Source organism: Eublepharis macularius, chromosome 19, assembly GCF_028583425.1.
Source record: "Eublepharis macularius isolate TG4126 chromosome 19, MPM_Emac_v1.0, whole genome shotgun sequence".
Lineage (NCBI taxonomy): Eukaryota > Metazoa > Chordata > Lepidosauria > Squamata > Eublepharidae > Eublepharis > Eublepharis macularius.
Genome location: NC_072808.1, coordinates 22,565,574 through 22,582,614, shown reverse-complemented (window position 1 = coordinate 22,582,614; position 17,041 = coordinate 22,565,574). Strand labels below are relative to the sequence as shown.

Genomic DNA, 17,041 nt, shown 5'->3' with positions numbered 1-17,041 from the left:
TCCTTCCTCAAGTGGCTGCTCATGAGGGATGTGCCCTGACGACAGACCATTACCTGCACCCTAGCTGGCCTGCACGACCTCAGCTCCTCGTGCAATTGCCCCCGTTGATGACTGGATGGTTGCAGAAAGACTTGCGAAAATGATCAAGTGCCGTTCGCGTGTAAGATGTCACGTAGCGAGGCTCTGAATCCCTTCCTCCTATTTAGGAGACCCAAGAGGGGAACTCCGAGGATGTGAGAGCAGAAAGGGAAATCCCTTTCCCCAATCAGCCCTGTCCCCAGGACTGGCTCCACTTTCCTCCTTTCTGTCCCTTGCCCCCGTCAGGGACTGGCCCCCCTTTCTTGCCCTTTTGACTGCCTGGCTCCTCCTCCTCGTCTTCCTGGCCCCAGTCTGGGTTGCTACAGTGAACCAGTATGGCAGCTGAGCTGAGGATGTCCGTTTCCCAAATTCCACTCCTCCACAGCGGGCAGCCACCAAGGAAGACTCTGCAGGGGAAGGCAAGGGCAAACCACCTCTGCCCAACACTTGCCTCGAAAGCTCTTGCCGGGGTGGCCATCACTCAAGTGTGTCTTGACAACACACACAGACACACACATTCATCCACAGACATCACTTTTGATACTCGGGGAGGGGGTTACCCTCTTTCCTGCATATTTGCACCACCGTCAGACCGGTGACTTGATCTGTTGGACTTTTCGATGGGGAGTGGAGCTTGGATCTCAGATAAGAAGGAAATTAGCAACTAAACCAAACAGCGGACAGAATAAAATGGCCTCTGCCTAGCATCTCAACACCATCAATCCTGGCTTGACCTCACGGGGAACCATATTCCATAACAACCATGGAGTCCCTGCTCGGGAAAGACTCGGGGGGCCAATCTCAGTGAATCAGCAGGCCTCTCACGGGAACAAGAAATCCTTTAAGGAACTGGTTGAGAGGATTCCAGCAAATCGAGCATTGCTCCTGCCAACAGTCAGAGTACTGGTGTGTAAGTGTCCCCCATTCCCCCATTCAGTATACAGGAGCGCAAGTCTCCCCCTAGCCACTGATGGACCATGGCCCGAGGAACCAGTCCACGAACCACGGTGGGTTTGTGAGTGGTCTATGGTCTGTGAAAATCGATGGACCATGGTCTGATGGTCTGTGGAGTTTTCCCTGTCTGTGTGCATGTCTAAGTTTAGCTTTCCCGTCTGCAAAAGGAACAGTAGCTCTGTGTGGTATTCCCTGTTTCCCCTTTCCCCTGTTCTTAGAACTCACAACTGGGTGGAGAGTCGGTATGCCCTGCAAGGTTTTTTTTTTCCAGAGACCCAGATATGGTGCCGTCTTCCTCACACACCAAATCCTCTTCTGGCTACTCTCGGACTCCCTATACAGTCTGCATTTGTTCATAAACGGTCACCACTTCCTGATCCATTATGGGTTCATCCTTTCTCATGCTTTTCACCCCTTCGGCCTCTTCCTCCTCCTCACCTATCAGGAAACGGCATTTTTGCCGAGATCGTCCTGCAGCATCTCCATTTAAAGGGCGGCTCCTCGGCTGCTTCACAATCATTGGCACATTGGAACAGCATCCAGGAGGTAAGGCAGCTCATGTCGCGAGCATAGCCGCATCACATGAGCGCTTAGAAACCTATATGGAGCTTGAGTACTAAAGCTGCATCCCAACTTTCCACCCTAGCACTCCACAAACACAAAACCCTTTCCAATTGGTTCAGGGGGGCAAGCTGGGCTCATTGAGGGGTCACATGAAACTGCCAGGCCCTTCTATGGAGCAGCGATGCTGGGGCTGCCCCTCCAACATCCCACCCTAGCACCCCATAAACTCAAAACCCTTTCCTATTAGTCCAGGGGGTGAGCTGAATGCATAGAGGGGTCACATGAACCTGCTAGCCCCTTCTAGGGACTCGGATCAGAGGTGCCCCCTAACATCCCAACCTAACACATTGTAAACCCAAAACTCATTTCTATTGGGTCACATCAACCTGCTAGTCCCTTCCAGGGAACAGAGGTGCTGGGCCTGACCCCCCAACTTTCCAACCATAAAAATCAAAAGCCTTTCCTATTGGTCCACAGAGAGGTCACATGAACCCGCTAGGCCCTTCTGAGGAGCAGGGGTGCTGGGCCTGCCCCCCGACATTCCACACTAGCACCCCATAAAACCAAACCCTTTCCTGTTGGTCCAGGGGGTGAGCTGAATGCATAGAGGGGTCACATGAACCTGCTAGGCCCTTCTGAGGAGCAGGGGTGCTGGGGCTGTCCCCCGGCATTCCACACTAGCACCCCATGAAACCAAACCCTTTCCTGTTGGTCCAGGGGGTGAGCTGAATGCGTAGAGGGGTCACATGGACCCGCTAGGCCCTTCTGAGGAGCAGGGGTGCTGGGCCTGCCCCCCGACATTCCACACTAGCACCCCATAAAACCAAACCCTTTCCTGTTGGTCCAGGGGTTGAGCTGAATGCGTAGAGGGGTCACATGGACCCGCTAGGCCCTTCTGAGGAGCAGGGGTGCTGGGCCTGCCCCCCAGCATTCCACACTAGCACCCCATAAAACCAAACCCTTTCCTATTAGTCCAGGGGGTGAGCTGAATGCATAGAGGGGTCACATGGACCCGCTAGGCCCTTCTGAGGAGCAGGGGTGCTGGGCCTGCCCCCCAGCATTCCACACTAGCACCCCATAAAACCAAACCCTTTCCTGTTGGTCCAGGGGTTGAGCTGAATGCATAGAGGGGTCACATGAACCCGCTAGGCCCTTCTGAGGAGCAGGGATGCTGGGCTTGCCCCCCTGCATTCCACACTAGCACCCCATAAAACCAAACCCTTTCCTGTTGGTCCAGGGGTTGAGCTGAATGCATAGAGGGGTCACATGAACCCGCTAGGCCCTTCTGAGGAGCAGGGATGCTGGGCCTGCCCCCCAGCATTCCACACTAGCACCCCATAAAACCAAACCCTTTCCTGTTGGTCCAGGGGGTGAGCTGAATGCATAGAGGGGTCACATGGACCCGATAGGCCCTTCTGAAGAGCAGGGGTGCTGGGCCTGCCCCCCGGCATTCCACACTAGCACCCCATAAAACCAAACCCTTTCCTGTTGGTCCAGGGGTTGAGCTGAATGCATAGAGGGGTCACATGAACCCGCTAGGCCCTTCTGAGGAGCAGGGGTGCTGGGCCTGCCCCCCGGCATTCCACACTAGCACCCCATAAAACCAAACCCTTTCCTGTTGGTCCAGGGGTTGAGCTGAATGCGGAGAGGGGTCACATGGACCCGCTAGGCCCTTCTGAGGAGCAGGGGTGCTGGGCCTGCCCCCCGACATTCCACACTAGCACCCCATAAAACCAAACCCTTTCCTGTTGGTCCAGGGGGTGAGCTGAATGCATAGAGGGGTCACATGAACCTGCTAGGCCCTTCTGAGGAGCAGGGGTGCTGGGGCTGTCCCCCGGCATTCCACACTAGCACCCCATGAAACCAAACCCTTTCCTGTTGGTCCAGGGGGTGAGCTGAATGCGTAGAGGGGTCACATGGACCCGCTAGGCCCTTCTGAGGAGCAGGGGTGCTGGGCCTGCCCCCCGACATTCCACACTAGCACCCCATAAAACCAAACCCTTTCCTGTTGGTCCAGGGGTTGAGCTGAATGCGTAGAGGGGTCACATGGACCCGCTAGGCCCTTCTGAGGAGCAGGGGTGCTGGGCCTGCCCCCCAGCATTCCACACTAGCACCCCATAAAACCAAACCCTTTCCTATTAGTCCAGGGGGTGAGCTGAATGCATAGAGGGGTCACATGGACCCGCTAGGCCCTTCTGAGGAGCAGGGGTGCTGGGCCTGCCCCCCAGCATTCCACACTAGCACCCCATAAAACCAAACCCTTTCCTGTTGGTCCAGGGGTTGAGCTGAATGCATAGAGGGGTCACATGAACCCGCTAGGCCCTTCTGAGGAGCAGGGATGCTGGGCTTGCCCCCCTGCATTCCACACTAGCACCCCATAAAACCAAACCCTTTCCTGTTGGTCCAGGGGTTGAGCTGAATGCATAGAGGGGTCACATGAACCCGCTAGGCCCTTCTGAGGAGCAGGGATGCTGGGCCTGCCCCCCAGCATTCCACACTAGCACCCCATAAAACCAAACCCTTTCCTGTTGGTCCAGGGGGTGAGCTGAATGCATAGAGGGGTCACATGGACCCGATAGGCCCTTCTGAAGAGCAGGGGTGCTGGGCCTGCCCCCCGGCATTCCACACTAGCACCCCATAAAACCAAACCCTTTCCTGTTGGTCCAGGGGTTGAGCTGAATGCATAGAGGGGTCACATGAACCCGCTAGGCCCTTCTGAGGAGCAGGGGTGCTGGGCCTGCCCCCCGGCATTCCACACTAGCACCCCATAAAACCAAACCCTTTCCTGTTGGTCCAGGGGTTGAGCTGAATGCGTAGAGGGGTCACATGGACCCGCTAGGCCCTTCTGAGGAGCAGGGGTGCTGGGCCTGCCCCCCAGCATTCCACACTAGCACCCCATAAAACCAAACCCTTTCCTGTTGGTCCAGGGGTTGAGCTGAATGCATAGAGGGGTCACATGAACCCGCTAGGCCCTTCTGAGGAGCAGGGATGCTGGGCTTGCCCCCCTGCATTCCACACTAGCACCCCATAAAACCAAACCCTTTCCTGTTGGTCCAGGGGTTGAGCTGAATGCATAGAGGGGTCACATGAACCCGCTAGGCCCTTCTGAGGAGCAGGGATGCTGGGCCTGCCCCCCAGCATTCCACACTAGCACCCCATAAAACCAAACCCTTTCCTGTTGGTCCAGGGGTTGAGCTGAATGCGTAGAGGGGTCACATGGACCCGCTAGGCCCTTCTGAGGAGCAGGGATGCTGGGCCTGCCCCCCAGCATTCCACACTAGCACCCCATAAAACCAAACCCTTTCCTGTTGGTCCAGGGGGTGAGCTGAATGCATAGAGGGGTCACATGGACCCGCTAGGCCCTTCTGAGGAGCAGGGGTGCTGGGCCTGCCCCCCAGCATTCCACACTAGCACCCCATAAAACCAAACACTTTCCTGTTGGTCCAGGGGTTGAGCTGAATGCATAGAGGGGTCACATGAACCCGCTAGGCCCTTCTGAGGAGCAGGGATGCTGGGCTTGCCCCCCTGCATTCCACACTAGCACCCCATAAAACCAAACCCTTTCCTGTTGGTCCAGGGGTTGAGCTGAATGCATAGAGGGGTCACATGAACCCGCTAGGCCCTTCTGAGGAGCAGGGATGCTGGGCCTGCCCCCCAGCATTCCACACTAGCACCCCATAAAACCAAACCCTTTCCTGTTGGTCCAGGGGTTGAGCTGAATGCGTAGAGGGGTCACATGGACCCGCTAGGCCCTTCTGAGGAGCAGGGGTGCTGGGCCTGCCCCCCAGCATTCCACACTAGCACCCCATAAAACCAAACCCTTTCCTATTAGTCCAGGGGGTGAGCTGAATGCATAGAGGGGTCACATGGACCCGCTAGGCCCTTCTGAGGAGCAGGGATGCTGGGCTTGCCCCCCAGCATTCCACACTAGCACCCCATAAAACCACACCCTTTCCTGTTGGTCCAGGGGTTGAGCTGAATGCGTAGAGGGGTCACATGGACCCGCTAGGCCCTTCTGAGGAGCAGGGGTGCTGGGTCTGCCCCCCGGCATTCCACACTAGCACCCCATAAAACCAAACCCTTTCCTACTGGTCCAGGGGTTGAGCTGAATGCATAGAGGGGTCACATGGACCCGCTAGGCCCTTCTGAGGAGCAGGGGTGCTGGGCCTGCCCCCCGACATTCCACACTAGCACCCCATAAAACCAAACCCTTTCCTGTTGGTCCAGGGGTTGAGCTGAATGCATAGAGGGGTCACATGAACCCGCTAGGCCCTTCTGAGGAGCAGGGGTGCTGGGCCTGCCCCCCCGGCATTCCACACTAGCACCCCATAAAACCAAACCCTTTCCTATTGGTCCAGGGGGTGAGCTGAATGCATAGAGGGGTCACATGGACCCGCTAGGCCCTTCTGAGGAGCAGGGGTGCTGGGCCTGCCCCCCGGCATTCCACAGTAGCACCCCATAAAACCACACCCTTTCCTGTTCGTCCAGGGGTTGAGCTGAATGCGTAGGGGGGTCACATGGACCCGCTAGGCCCTTCTGAGGAGCAGGGGTGCTGGTTCTGCCCCCCGGCATTCCACACTAGCACCCCATAAATCCAAACCCTTTCCTGTTGGTCCAGGGGTTGAGCTGAATGCATAGAGGGGTCACATGAACCCGCTAGGCCCTTCTGAGGAGCAGGGGTGCTGGGCCTGCCCCCCGGCATTCCACACTAGCACCCCATAAAACCAAACCCTTTCCTATTGGTCCAGGGGGTGAGCTGAATGCATAGAGGGGTCACATGAACCCGCTAGGCCCTTCTGAGGAGCAGGGGTGCTGGGTCTGCCCCCCGGCATTCCACACTAGCACCCCATAAAACCAAACCCTTTCCTGTTGGTCCAGGGGTTGAGCTGAATGCATAGAGGGGTCACATGAACCCGCTAGGCCCTTCTGAGGAGCAGGGGTGCTGGGCCTGCCCCCCGGCATTCCACACTAGCACCCCATAAAACCAAACCCTTTCCTGTTGGTCCAGGGGACGAGCAGAATGCATAGAGGGGCCACATGGACCCGCTAGGCCCTTCTGAGGAGCAGGGGTGCAGGAGGTCCGTTCCTGTCCCGTGGGGTAGTGCCATGACCTGACAGGTAGTGCTTCCAGGGGCTAGGGGTGGGTCTTAGGCCCTAGAAGGGGACAGGGCACCTGTCACCCTTTCTTAATTTATTGAAAAGGCTTTAGAAAATTTCATTATCACATTACAGAACAGGTAAAGATTATGACAGCAGGAGACGGGCAGGGAAAACAATTCAGAAAGGGGGGTTTCTAACCTCTGCCTCCGCAACCGCCTTCCCTAGCCCGCCCCTCCTCTGGTGATCTTGCCAAGCAGTCTGGCATTGCAACTGCCTTCAAGGTCAGAAAAACTGCCACAGACCTCTTCTGGGACACATTTTTTTACAATCCCAGGATGTATTCAAATCCATTCCAGGAAACCCTGTCACGTTTTTCTGATGATCCAAAGTGGCCCTCTATTTCTTCTTCTTCAAAGTCTGATTTGCCGAGCTTAGCGGTCTCCATGTTCACGCCCGTAGCAGCAAACGCAGTGGCAAAACTCTGTCGATGGTAGTCCATCACACCAAACACCATTCACCAATCCTGCCTGGCGACAGGTCTGAGCTGCTCTCTCATTGTGGGGCAAGCCCGCAGCTGAGAAAGGGGGGATTTTCCGTCCTCTTGCAATGCCGTTCATGCCATCTATCGCAGGAATCCCAGTCGGAACCACCTCTTCTGGGTAGATTGATTGGCTGACCCAGCCTGCTTCTCTTTGTTCCATCAGGAAGTATCATATGCACAACCTCATATCTAGGAAACGTCACTTGACCCAAGATGACTAGTGGCCCGTTGACTCCAGATACTGTCTGTCTTATATGTGAGGCGGGGCTGGGAGAGGTAGTCGTGTGTGAGGGCAGCTGCCTGCTTCCGTGCGGCACCAGCGCCACCACTGCCTGCAGTCAGCTCAGACGTGGCTCCGTTGCCCATCAACCACCGAGGGCCCTACAGCCCAACAGACCATGTGTGGAAAGCTGGGGGAGGAAAGAGCTGACACCCCCCAACATCACCATTGCAGTTCTTGGGTCTGTTAGTTAGTTAGTTAGTTGGTTAGTTAAGTTAGTTAGTAAGTAAGTAAGTAAGTAAGTAAGTAAGTAAGATCTTTGCAGATGTTATTGTGTCATTATTCATAATATTGCCCTTCCTATTGAGTTAGTAACCTTATGATTATAGTATTTGTATTATTACTTCTCATTATTATTATCATTATTAATATTGGAGTAATTGTTGTGTTTATAGTTATTAACGTTCTTATTGCAGTTCTTCTTTGTCGTTTGAATTATTAAAGTGTTCATTAATTTTTTTGAACTGAATTATGAAAGACAAATGACAAGTAATTTATACCACCCCATAACTGATACAAACTGCCAACCCAAGGTTCTGTTTTTGAGTTTAAAAAGCCTCCAGAAAATCTTTGTTCAGAAACAGGAACTATTAGCAAAAAAGAGGCATCCTTTAACTGCCATCTTTCACACCATCTCACTTAGCTTAAAGAGGCCCTGTTTAAAATTGTTTATCCCCGTGGGGTGCGGAAGCGGCAGCAGAGGCTAAAGGCCGCAGCTGCTCCAGGGCAGGGCAGGGCCCCACCTGGGATGGCCCCCGCAGGACCGAATGCCAGGCTAGGCTGGAGAATGCCAGGATGGGCTGGACTTCTCCCTAACATTTAGTTTTCGGCGTCCAAGGCTTTTTGAAACTAGGTTTGCAAGGGGTTTTGAAATCAGGAGGCACTCAGCCAGGTGAAATGCTCCCCGCAACCTGAGGGCTGGACCTCAGAGAGAACTGGGCCCGTGCCGGCTTACGCATCCAGCCACAAGTCATTGCACTGAGTTGGCAAGTAATGCATATTCACGTGTGGACCAGCCTGTGCGAGAGGGGGATGAAATGGCACCGCCGTAGCTGTCAGTGACCGTTCTTTGTTCATTGGGTGTGAAGGCGAGGAAGGTACGTGCCTCAGTTTCCTTTTCCAAAATGGCAGGCTTTCCAGTTCAACAACGGTTTTCCCTCCCAGGTTTTCTGGAAAAGGCCCTGCCTCTGTTATTGCTTGGCTTTGGCGAGTCACTCATCTGACTGCAGAAAGAGATGACTTGCTATAGGGGTGGATATTTTAATTTTGGCAGGATGAGAATAATCTCCCATTCTAATGGCCAGCCTGAAAATTGGATTTTGCAGGGTCTGTACATTGTTCTGCTCTGGGAGGCTAGATCTTACCCAGGCCCATGGATTCGGTTCGATTCCGGCCCTTCGTCTCATGCTTTTAAAATACATCAAGCTTTTCAGGTTCTTCTACCTCATCCGTTGAGGAGGGATCGCAAACTAAAATCACCGCAAGGAATGCTCATGGGCAAGGCACATAAGAACACGACAGTCCGTTTGTGTAGTTCCCCTTCATCACGAAAACACTGTCTGCAGCATTCTCTCAGCTGCACTGCGAAGCAGCTTGGTGCTGGCAGAAAGCAGCCCCCTCCTCCGCCCTGCCTCTGCTGAGAGCGCTGGCAGAGGCTGTGTGGGACACAACGGTCTCATTGCTGCAGCTGTCTGGTGGGCCGGGCAGCCGCCCCCATCTGCGCCCCTGCAGACTTTGGGAAAGCTCCAGCGTACCACTTCATTCCCTTGTTCACTGTTTATTGCGACCCCACGCCCCCTCACAGGGCCACTCCAGCTGCAGAGAGCTCACATCACCTGTTCAAACAACCCTCCCCACTGGGGGCCCAATTGGCCGTGCACGATGATGTCACTTCCGGGAGTGATGTCTCCATGCCACCCTGGGAGCACGCCAGGAGGCTTCTTCCCACAGCTTTCCCCCTCCCCCTGCGGGCCTGGTGAGGGGACCCGGCCGCCCTACCTGTGAAGGATGTCTGGCTGAGCATGACTGGTCCAAGGCCACCCATCAGCTTTCTATGGCAGACTGGGGGGATGGCGTATTAGTGAAAGACGACCGGTTGCTGAAAAGCTCGCATGACATGTTGCCTGCCTTGAAGACAACCTGGGCCGGGATGTCCCGATTCTCTTCCCTTTGGAGCTGCAGCTCCCTTCGGCATCCTGAAGGTGGGGACCAGTTTTCAAACACGTTGTACTGCTTTCTTGAGGGGAGAGGCCTGCCGGAAAGAGAGACTGTCTGCTTCTGTTGCAAATAGCAGGAGGGGAGGGGGGGGGAGACCTGGAGACAACCTGGGCCAGATGTTCCGATTCTCTTCCTTTTTAGCTCTGAAACACTCACAATCATGCTGAAGGTGACGGTCCATTTCAGATCCTGAGCTTTATTTTTGTCAGGCTATGGATGACAGGATACAGCAGACGGATCTCTGGGCCACTGGCATCAAGACACAGGTTCCTGGTTAATGGCTTTTATTCAGAAATCAAATCATTTCCATGTGCAGGTCCGTAGTTTACTTAGGAGCTAAAATGCTTCTAGGCAGTACAGCTTCCTTGAAAGGAATGGGGCTTAAGGAACATACAGGTCTAAATACTCAAACATTCCCCCCCCCAACCCACCACTTCCAGCGGAAAAAAGTCTGAGAATCTTTGCTGGAGTTTATACTAGAGCTAGACAAGACAGAGGCATAAGAGTAATAGTAACATTTCAGACAGTCCAAGGTCATTTCGGGGAGCTTCAGAGAAATACCCAGATTATGAAGCTGAGTTCCCAGGCAGGGAGAGAGAGAAACAAAAGTGATGCCCACAGCCTTTCCAATATGAAATCAAACCATAGTACAGACAATCATCATCCCCTAGAACAAGAGGCTTGCCAGCCTCCAGGTAGCAGCTGGAGATCTCCCGGAATTACAACTGGTCTCCAGGCCACAGAGATCAGTTCACCTGGAGAAAATGGCTACTTTGGGGGGGGGTGAACTCTATGGAATTATGCTATGTCAAGGTCCTTTCCCTCCCCAAACTCCACTTTCTCCAGGTTTCACCCCCCCCCCCAAAGATCTCCAGGAATTTCCCAACTTGGAGCTGGCAACCCTATAGAACAATGACAAGGATGGATGGGTACAGACATACATGACAATTTTCTAACGCCGGCCGCAAATGGACAGATGCCAACGGATGGGCAGGCGGATCCTTTTATCGCTATCGATTCATGGTAACAGCAATACTGTTTGGTTTGGATCAGGGTCACATGGGGAGGGGCCCAGGTGGAATCCCTGTCTGGGGGCCCCGCATGGTTTCGGCAGCGCTGCAGGGGAAAGAGAGTGTGGCTTTGGAGAATATCTATTCCGAGCCACTGATGGCAAGTTCTGGTGGTCAGAAACGTTCCCGGGGCCTCTTCTTCCTTCCCCCACCATGGGCAAAAATACTAGCAGTAGTCTGGGGGGGGGGGGCTGGTACAAGTGGAGGGGGGGCCTTCCACCAATTGAGGGTGCTTCTGGGCCGATGTGCTGAATTGCTGGCTGGCTGGGGCAAGATGGCACTTTTCTGAGAAGACAGGATGGCATCGGAGCATATAGGCAGCAGGGCAAAATTCCAAGAGCAAATCCGGATTGTTTCCATACTGACAGTTATTTCCAGGAAAGTAATTTCCCAAGAAGCCCCCTGCTACCAGCACTCTATTTAGCTTAGGTAAGAGGAGAAAAGAAGTGCACTCTGGGGGAGTTAACACAAGAATAAATATCTGAAGAGGCAAGCTGTGGCTCATGAAAGCTCATAGCCTACCGCTAATTTTGTTAGTCTTATAGGTGCTCTTGGAGTCTTTTCCACTGCTAGTCTCTAAGGTTTTATCGAACCGCTTGGCAGTTGCCCCATGACTGCAGCTCTTAACATCTGAGATGGGTCCCACTCCTCTTATCTCTCCCTTCAGCTGGCGGGTGGGGTCAGGAGCTCCAAGCGGCTGTGCAAGTACAGGAGGGAGCTCAGAGGTTGTTCGGCCTCAGGGCAGGTCAACAGCTAGAGAAGAAGGGAGCTGGCGGGGCGAGCGGCTGCCTCTTTGACCTCATTGTCCTGCCTCTTGAAGGATCGTCAAAACAGTGTTGGAAAGCACCAGTGAACCATCTTGTAAGTAATTTGTGCCATCTTGGTTCCATTTCCCTTCTCTCTGTTTGTGGCTCAGTTCTTTCCTCTTCCCCACGTACGCCCCTCTCTTTCTAGTGATCTCAGGGTGGGCACCTGGGGATCCCAGGCCAAATCAGGCCTTCCAAGGAATGCTGCCTAGTCCCCTTCCAAAGTGCCAATCTAGAGGGGAAGAAAGGAATGGGAGGGAGGCAGTCATGGCAGGTGGCCCTGCTTTCAATGTTGGGAAACAAGCCAGCCAGACCACGGCCTGTCTCTGGAGAGGAAATTTGCTCTGCAGAAATCAGTCCGCTAATCGATCCAGAGGAGTTAGCTGTGCTAGTCTGTAGTAGCAAAATAGTAACGAGTCCAGCAGCACCTTTAAGACTAACCAACTAATGCGTGCATCTAACGAAGAGAGCTGTGGTTCTCGAAAGATTATGCTACAGTAAAGTTGGCTAGTCTTAAAGGTGCTACTGGACTCTTTACCAGCCAGCAAATGTAATCGACTGACCTGGATGGGTCAGTACAGTCAGATACTGTCAGCTCTCAGAAGGTAAGCTGAGACTGTGCTGGTTAATACTTGGGTGGACAACCAGAGAAGATGAGGGTTGTTACATAGAGGCGGGTGATGGCAAACCGTCTCTTGTTCATCTGTTGCCTTGAAAATCCCATGAGAGGCTGCCATAAATTGGCTGTGACTTGATGGCACTGTGAACACATCAAAGGCACAACTACTCAAAGGACAACTACAAGGTCCATTTCAAAGTTGGTCACCTCAATTGACCTGCCATTCCTCTGCCTCAGAAACAGGCTTTCCCAAAGAAATTAGTTCCTGACCAGGGACCTAAATAGATGCTTGTAGAAATGACCAACCTGTTCACAATTGTGTGTCTTTCCCTCTTTATGTCTACTCTGGCATCAGAGCCCCTGAGGATGGGCGGTTTATAAATCGAAGTAGTAGTAGTAGTAGTAGTAGTAGTAGTAGTAGTAGTAGTAGTAGTAGTAGTAGTAGTAGTAGTAGTAGTAGTAGTAGTAGTAGTAGTAATAACAATAATCTTCCTGTTCTGCTTCCACTGTACATTCCCTGAGCCAAACCCATCTCTGGCCCTTATCCCTGCTGAGTGGTATTTCTGCTTGGCCCAAATGGTGCAAATGTGCCCCCCCCACCTCACCCCCCAAACCCACCTCCAGTTTAGACTATGACAAAACTTCTGCGTGGAAGTGACAAGCAAATTTTCTATCTGGCTTGCTGGATACTTTGTACAGTTTCAGCCATCTCTGCATGATTTCTGTGAGGTGAAGAAATTATTAGTGAGATAAAAAAAAAAGTCCTCCTCCTCCGGTGTGCCTTATGTTAGCCAGGCTGTTTCTAATGGGAGGGCAAGGATAACAGAGATGGAGTTGCCTAGAGTAGGCGAGGGCTGGAGTTCTCCCAGAATTAAAGGTGGTCCCTAGATCATAGAGGACAGTTCCCCTGGAGAAAATGGCTGCTCTGGAGGGGGGACTCTACCACTTTCTATCCTGCGGAGACCCCCTCCCTTTCCCAGGTTCTGCCCACAAATCTCCAGGAACTTCCAAAGTTGGCAACTCTACTCTGTGAAGGTCTGCTGTAGCTTTGTAGAGTTCTTCCTGCAGTAGTAATCTGCTGGCATGGCACAGGATAAGTACTGGCTTATGGTCTAGGTAATTATGGGATGGCCGTTCGTTCCCTCTCTCTCTCACACACACACGCACACGAGAGGGGAGTTCATTTGATACTCCTGATCAGGTATTTCACTGTATGTGGACCAGTTGTCGTGCTGACTGTTTTTTCACAGTGACAATGGGAAGAGTTTTGCTATGGACACAGGACTGAATTGCATGTGACAACGTAGGTTTTCTTCATTTTTAAAGCCTTCAGCAACCACAGAGGCCACCTGCAACAGATAGGAATGTCTGAACCTGCTTTGCTTCCCTGGTTTTTCTGTTAAATCCCCCCCCCTTCCCATAATCCTTTTCCCCTATTGGGAAAAAATATCATCACCTGTATGGAGAAAGGCTCATTGAGGAGCCATGTTTAGCAACAAGAAGCCTGGAAGGGGGAAAAAAAGATTCTCTGTGTCTGGTTGAGGTTTTAAAACATGTTGGGTGAAAATGAATGCCGCTGAGCATTGGTTGCCAGGTAGTCTGCAGACACCACAGCTTCTGTTACTGACCCCAAAAGAAGACTGTACTTCAGTGATGGGGATCTATTTTTTAATTTGCCTTTTTTAATTTGCAGAGCCCCCCGAAAGGGGAAAGCTTCCCCTTTGTGGGTTCAATGTTTGGTCTGTCTGGAGCTGCCGACAGCCTTCCTCTCTACTTCTAGGAAACCAGCACAGTCTTTAGCCATCTCCCCTTAAGGGCTAAGATCCAGCCCTGAGCTCTACTATAATCATCCCAGCAGGGCCAGGGTGTGTCTTCTGTAAACTGGACAACTCTGAGTTTATCAGTTCCCGACATAAGCTCACACCCGCCCTGCACCATCTCTCCATGACAAGTATCGCTCCACTCCAACTTTTCATTCCTCTTAATGCACATTTTCAAATTCCCGATTAACCCAAAGAGCTGACGTTCCTTCTGCTTTTGCGCTCAGGGCTGCTTACGAAAGCTCACAATGACAAGGATTGCCAGCTCCGGTTTGGGAAGTTCCTGAAGATTTTGGAGGGGGAGCCTGGGAAAAGTGGGAGAGAAGGAACGTCGGCAGGGATGTGTCGCCTTAGAGGCAGCTCTCCAAAGCAGCCATTCCCTCCAGGGGAACGTGTCTCTGTAGCCTGGAGACCAGTTGTAATTCTAGGAGATCTTCAGCCACCACCACCTGGAGGTTGGCAACCCTAAAGCTATTAAATAAATACATATTTTAGAATAAGCTGTATTCCAGGTGGGATTTTAGAGCAGAAAGGAGGTAAAGTGTGGCCCCCAGATTAGGGCTTCCAACTCCGGTTTAGGAAATTCCTGGAGAGTTGTGGGTGGTGGACTCTGGGAAGGAGTGGGAGCTCAGCAGGAACGTGATGGAATAGAATTCACCCTTTGAAGTTGTCATTTTCTCCAGGGGAATGCATCTCTGTAGTCTGGAGATCAGATGTAATCCCACGCGAACTCCAGGCCTTACTACCTAGAGGTGGGCAACCCTACCACAGATGACAGGAGGTCAGTGCCATCTACAGCCCACTTCAGACTAGCACCTGAGCACTCTTTTTCTGTCTCTACAGACAGACAGACAGACACAGACAGAGAGGAAGAGATCCTTTCCACCAGTGTCGCAGGACCTCCCTGCCTTGTGTCTCCTCCTAAAATGCTCCCAGAAATGCTCCTTCTGGGACACAGGGAACCTCTGGGAACAAATGGGGGAGTTGGGAGGCCTGCAGCATGAGGAGGGAATGGGCAAAAATCATCCTTTCTTCTCTCCATGGATGTCAGTGCCAACACAAATGCTTTAATCTTTGATTAAAATAGAATAAAAATAAATGTTAATTGTCTAAATACTTGTATGATACCATAGATGGCCAAAAAGACAAATAAAGTGGGCACTAAATCAGATCAAGCCTGAATTCTCCCTAGAAGCTAAAATGACAAAACTGAGGCTATCATACTTTGGTCTCATTATGAGAAGATACGATTCTCTGGAAATGTCAGTTATGCTAGGAAAAGTGGAAGGCGGCAGGAAAAGAGGAAGACCTAAAACAAGATGGCTTGACTGACTCAAAGAAGCCACGTCCTCCATTTTGCAGGATCTGAGCAAGTCTGTTAATGATAGGATGTTTTGGAGGTCTTTCCTTCCTAGGGTCACCATAGGTCGGTGGCGACTTGACGGCACATAAATACACACACAACCTAACACAAGTCAAAGGTTAAAAGATATCTGAAGATAATAATAGCTAAGAAGTTCAGGCCTACCCTGAATTCCACACCCAGAGACGCACATGCACTTCTTGTTCTTTAGCCACCCCAAGCAAAAGCCCTGAGCATCCTTTCTAAGGGCCCAAGACAAGTGTAAGCATGCCTCCCGCCCCGCTCAGCCATGAAGCTCACTGGAGCGATCCAGGTCATTTTCTTTCAGATTAATCTACTTCACAGGGTTGTTGTGAAGATAAAATGAGGGGAATGGGGTGGTAGTGGAATGCCTAGGATACAGCATGAGAGCACCGCTTCTGTTCAGACCTTAGCTGGTAGATTCTGACTTGGAATGTTCTTTTGCATTAAAAAAAAAGTCCTTGCCAATAGAAAACTATCGCCTCAAGGAGAGAGGTCATAGCTTTTCACTTTGCTTTCTTTGCTAGATTTCTTTTTGCAGAGAACGTTTAACATGGGAGAGCATTGCAAAATGAAAGCCTCCGCCATCAGTTGTGGCATAGCCCATTCGACCACCTGATTCTCCTGTTTGGGTGAACCAGGCCTCAGTTGGACCAAGACATAGTTTGTGTTTTCCTACAAAGACATAATTGGGCCTGTGGATGACATTAAAGAACAAGAAACTATTAGCCCTAGAGGGATATAAAAATTTTTTTGGATGGCACGCATACCTATGGCATGACAAAGTAAAGGTCAACTCGATGTTCCTGCACCATTTTGTACGGAGAAGTCTATATATAATCTGGAAGAAGTACAGAATTTACTTACAAGAAGGAACTCCCTTGTGGGTGGTTCCATATGAGGTGATAGATCCGAGAGCTGTTGATAATGAACAACAATGTTTAACGTACAAAGAAATAACTAAAACTGAAGCATCTAAACTTAGAATAAAGACGCAAGAGGAACTATCACCTAATTACGACTGGTTCCAGTATAGACAGATCAGAGACTTATATAACTCGGACTCTGTAAAGGGGGGTATACGAACAGAGAACTCGGAACCAGAGCAGACCCTTCTTAAAGAAGACAAGAAAAGAATATCCAAGGTATACCAAGTACTGTTGAAATGGTATACCGAGGACGAGACAGTTAAAACACATGGTGAAATGGGCTATAAATTTTAATAAAGAAATAACAATGGAGGCATGGGAATACTTGTGGAAAACTACAATGAAGACAACGACATGTACTAATATTAAAGAGAACATTTACAAAATGATCTATCGTTGGTACATGACACCAAAGAAGATTGCGCTAGGGAATTTGAACACTTCTAATAAATGCTGGAAATGTAAGAAGCATGAGGGCTCCCTCTATCATATGTGGTGGTCATGTGAGGTAGTCAGGCAGTACTGGGGGGAAATAATAAGAGAAATGAGTGAAATTTTACAGTTTCAAATAAATAAGAACCCAGAACTCCTGCTACTAAACTTGGGAATGGAGGGAATTCCAGCCCATCATAGGACGTTAATATTTTATATGACAGCAGCAGCTAGACTTTTGTATGCG

General features: G+C 51.4%; 2 protein-coding genes across 3 annotated transcripts in view; one reads left to right on the top strand and one right to left on the bottom strand.

The window, feature by feature from the left end:
- LOC129346539 (uncharacterized) overlaps window positions 1-9,594 on the bottom strand; it is a 15,833-nt gene extending 6,239 nt beyond the window's left edge. Inside the window, exon 1 of the mRNA XM_055003881.1 lies at window positions 9,516-9,594. Coding sequence (XP_054859856.1) covers window positions 9,516-9,561 — 46 coding nt within the window. The 5' untranslated portion in view covers window positions 9,562-9,594. The remainder of the gene's footprint in view (window positions 1-9,515) is intronic.
- The window catches only part of ALAS2 (5'-aminolevulinate synthase 2), a 20,790-nt gene continuing 13,304 nt past the window's right edge, over window positions 9,556-17,041 (top strand). Inside the window, exons 1-2 of one of the 2 annotated variants that reach the window (XM_055003274.1) lie at window positions 9,556-9,718; window positions 11,472-11,665. In XM_055003274.1, the coding sequence (XP_054859249.1) occupies window positions 9,571-9,718; window positions 11,472-11,665 (342 nt within the window). In that variant the 5' untranslated portion in view covers window positions 9,556-9,570. Of the gene's footprint in view, window positions 9,719-11,471; window positions 11,666-17,041 lie in introns of those variants that run through there. The other variant, XM_055003275.1, reaches the window with a different exon arrangement.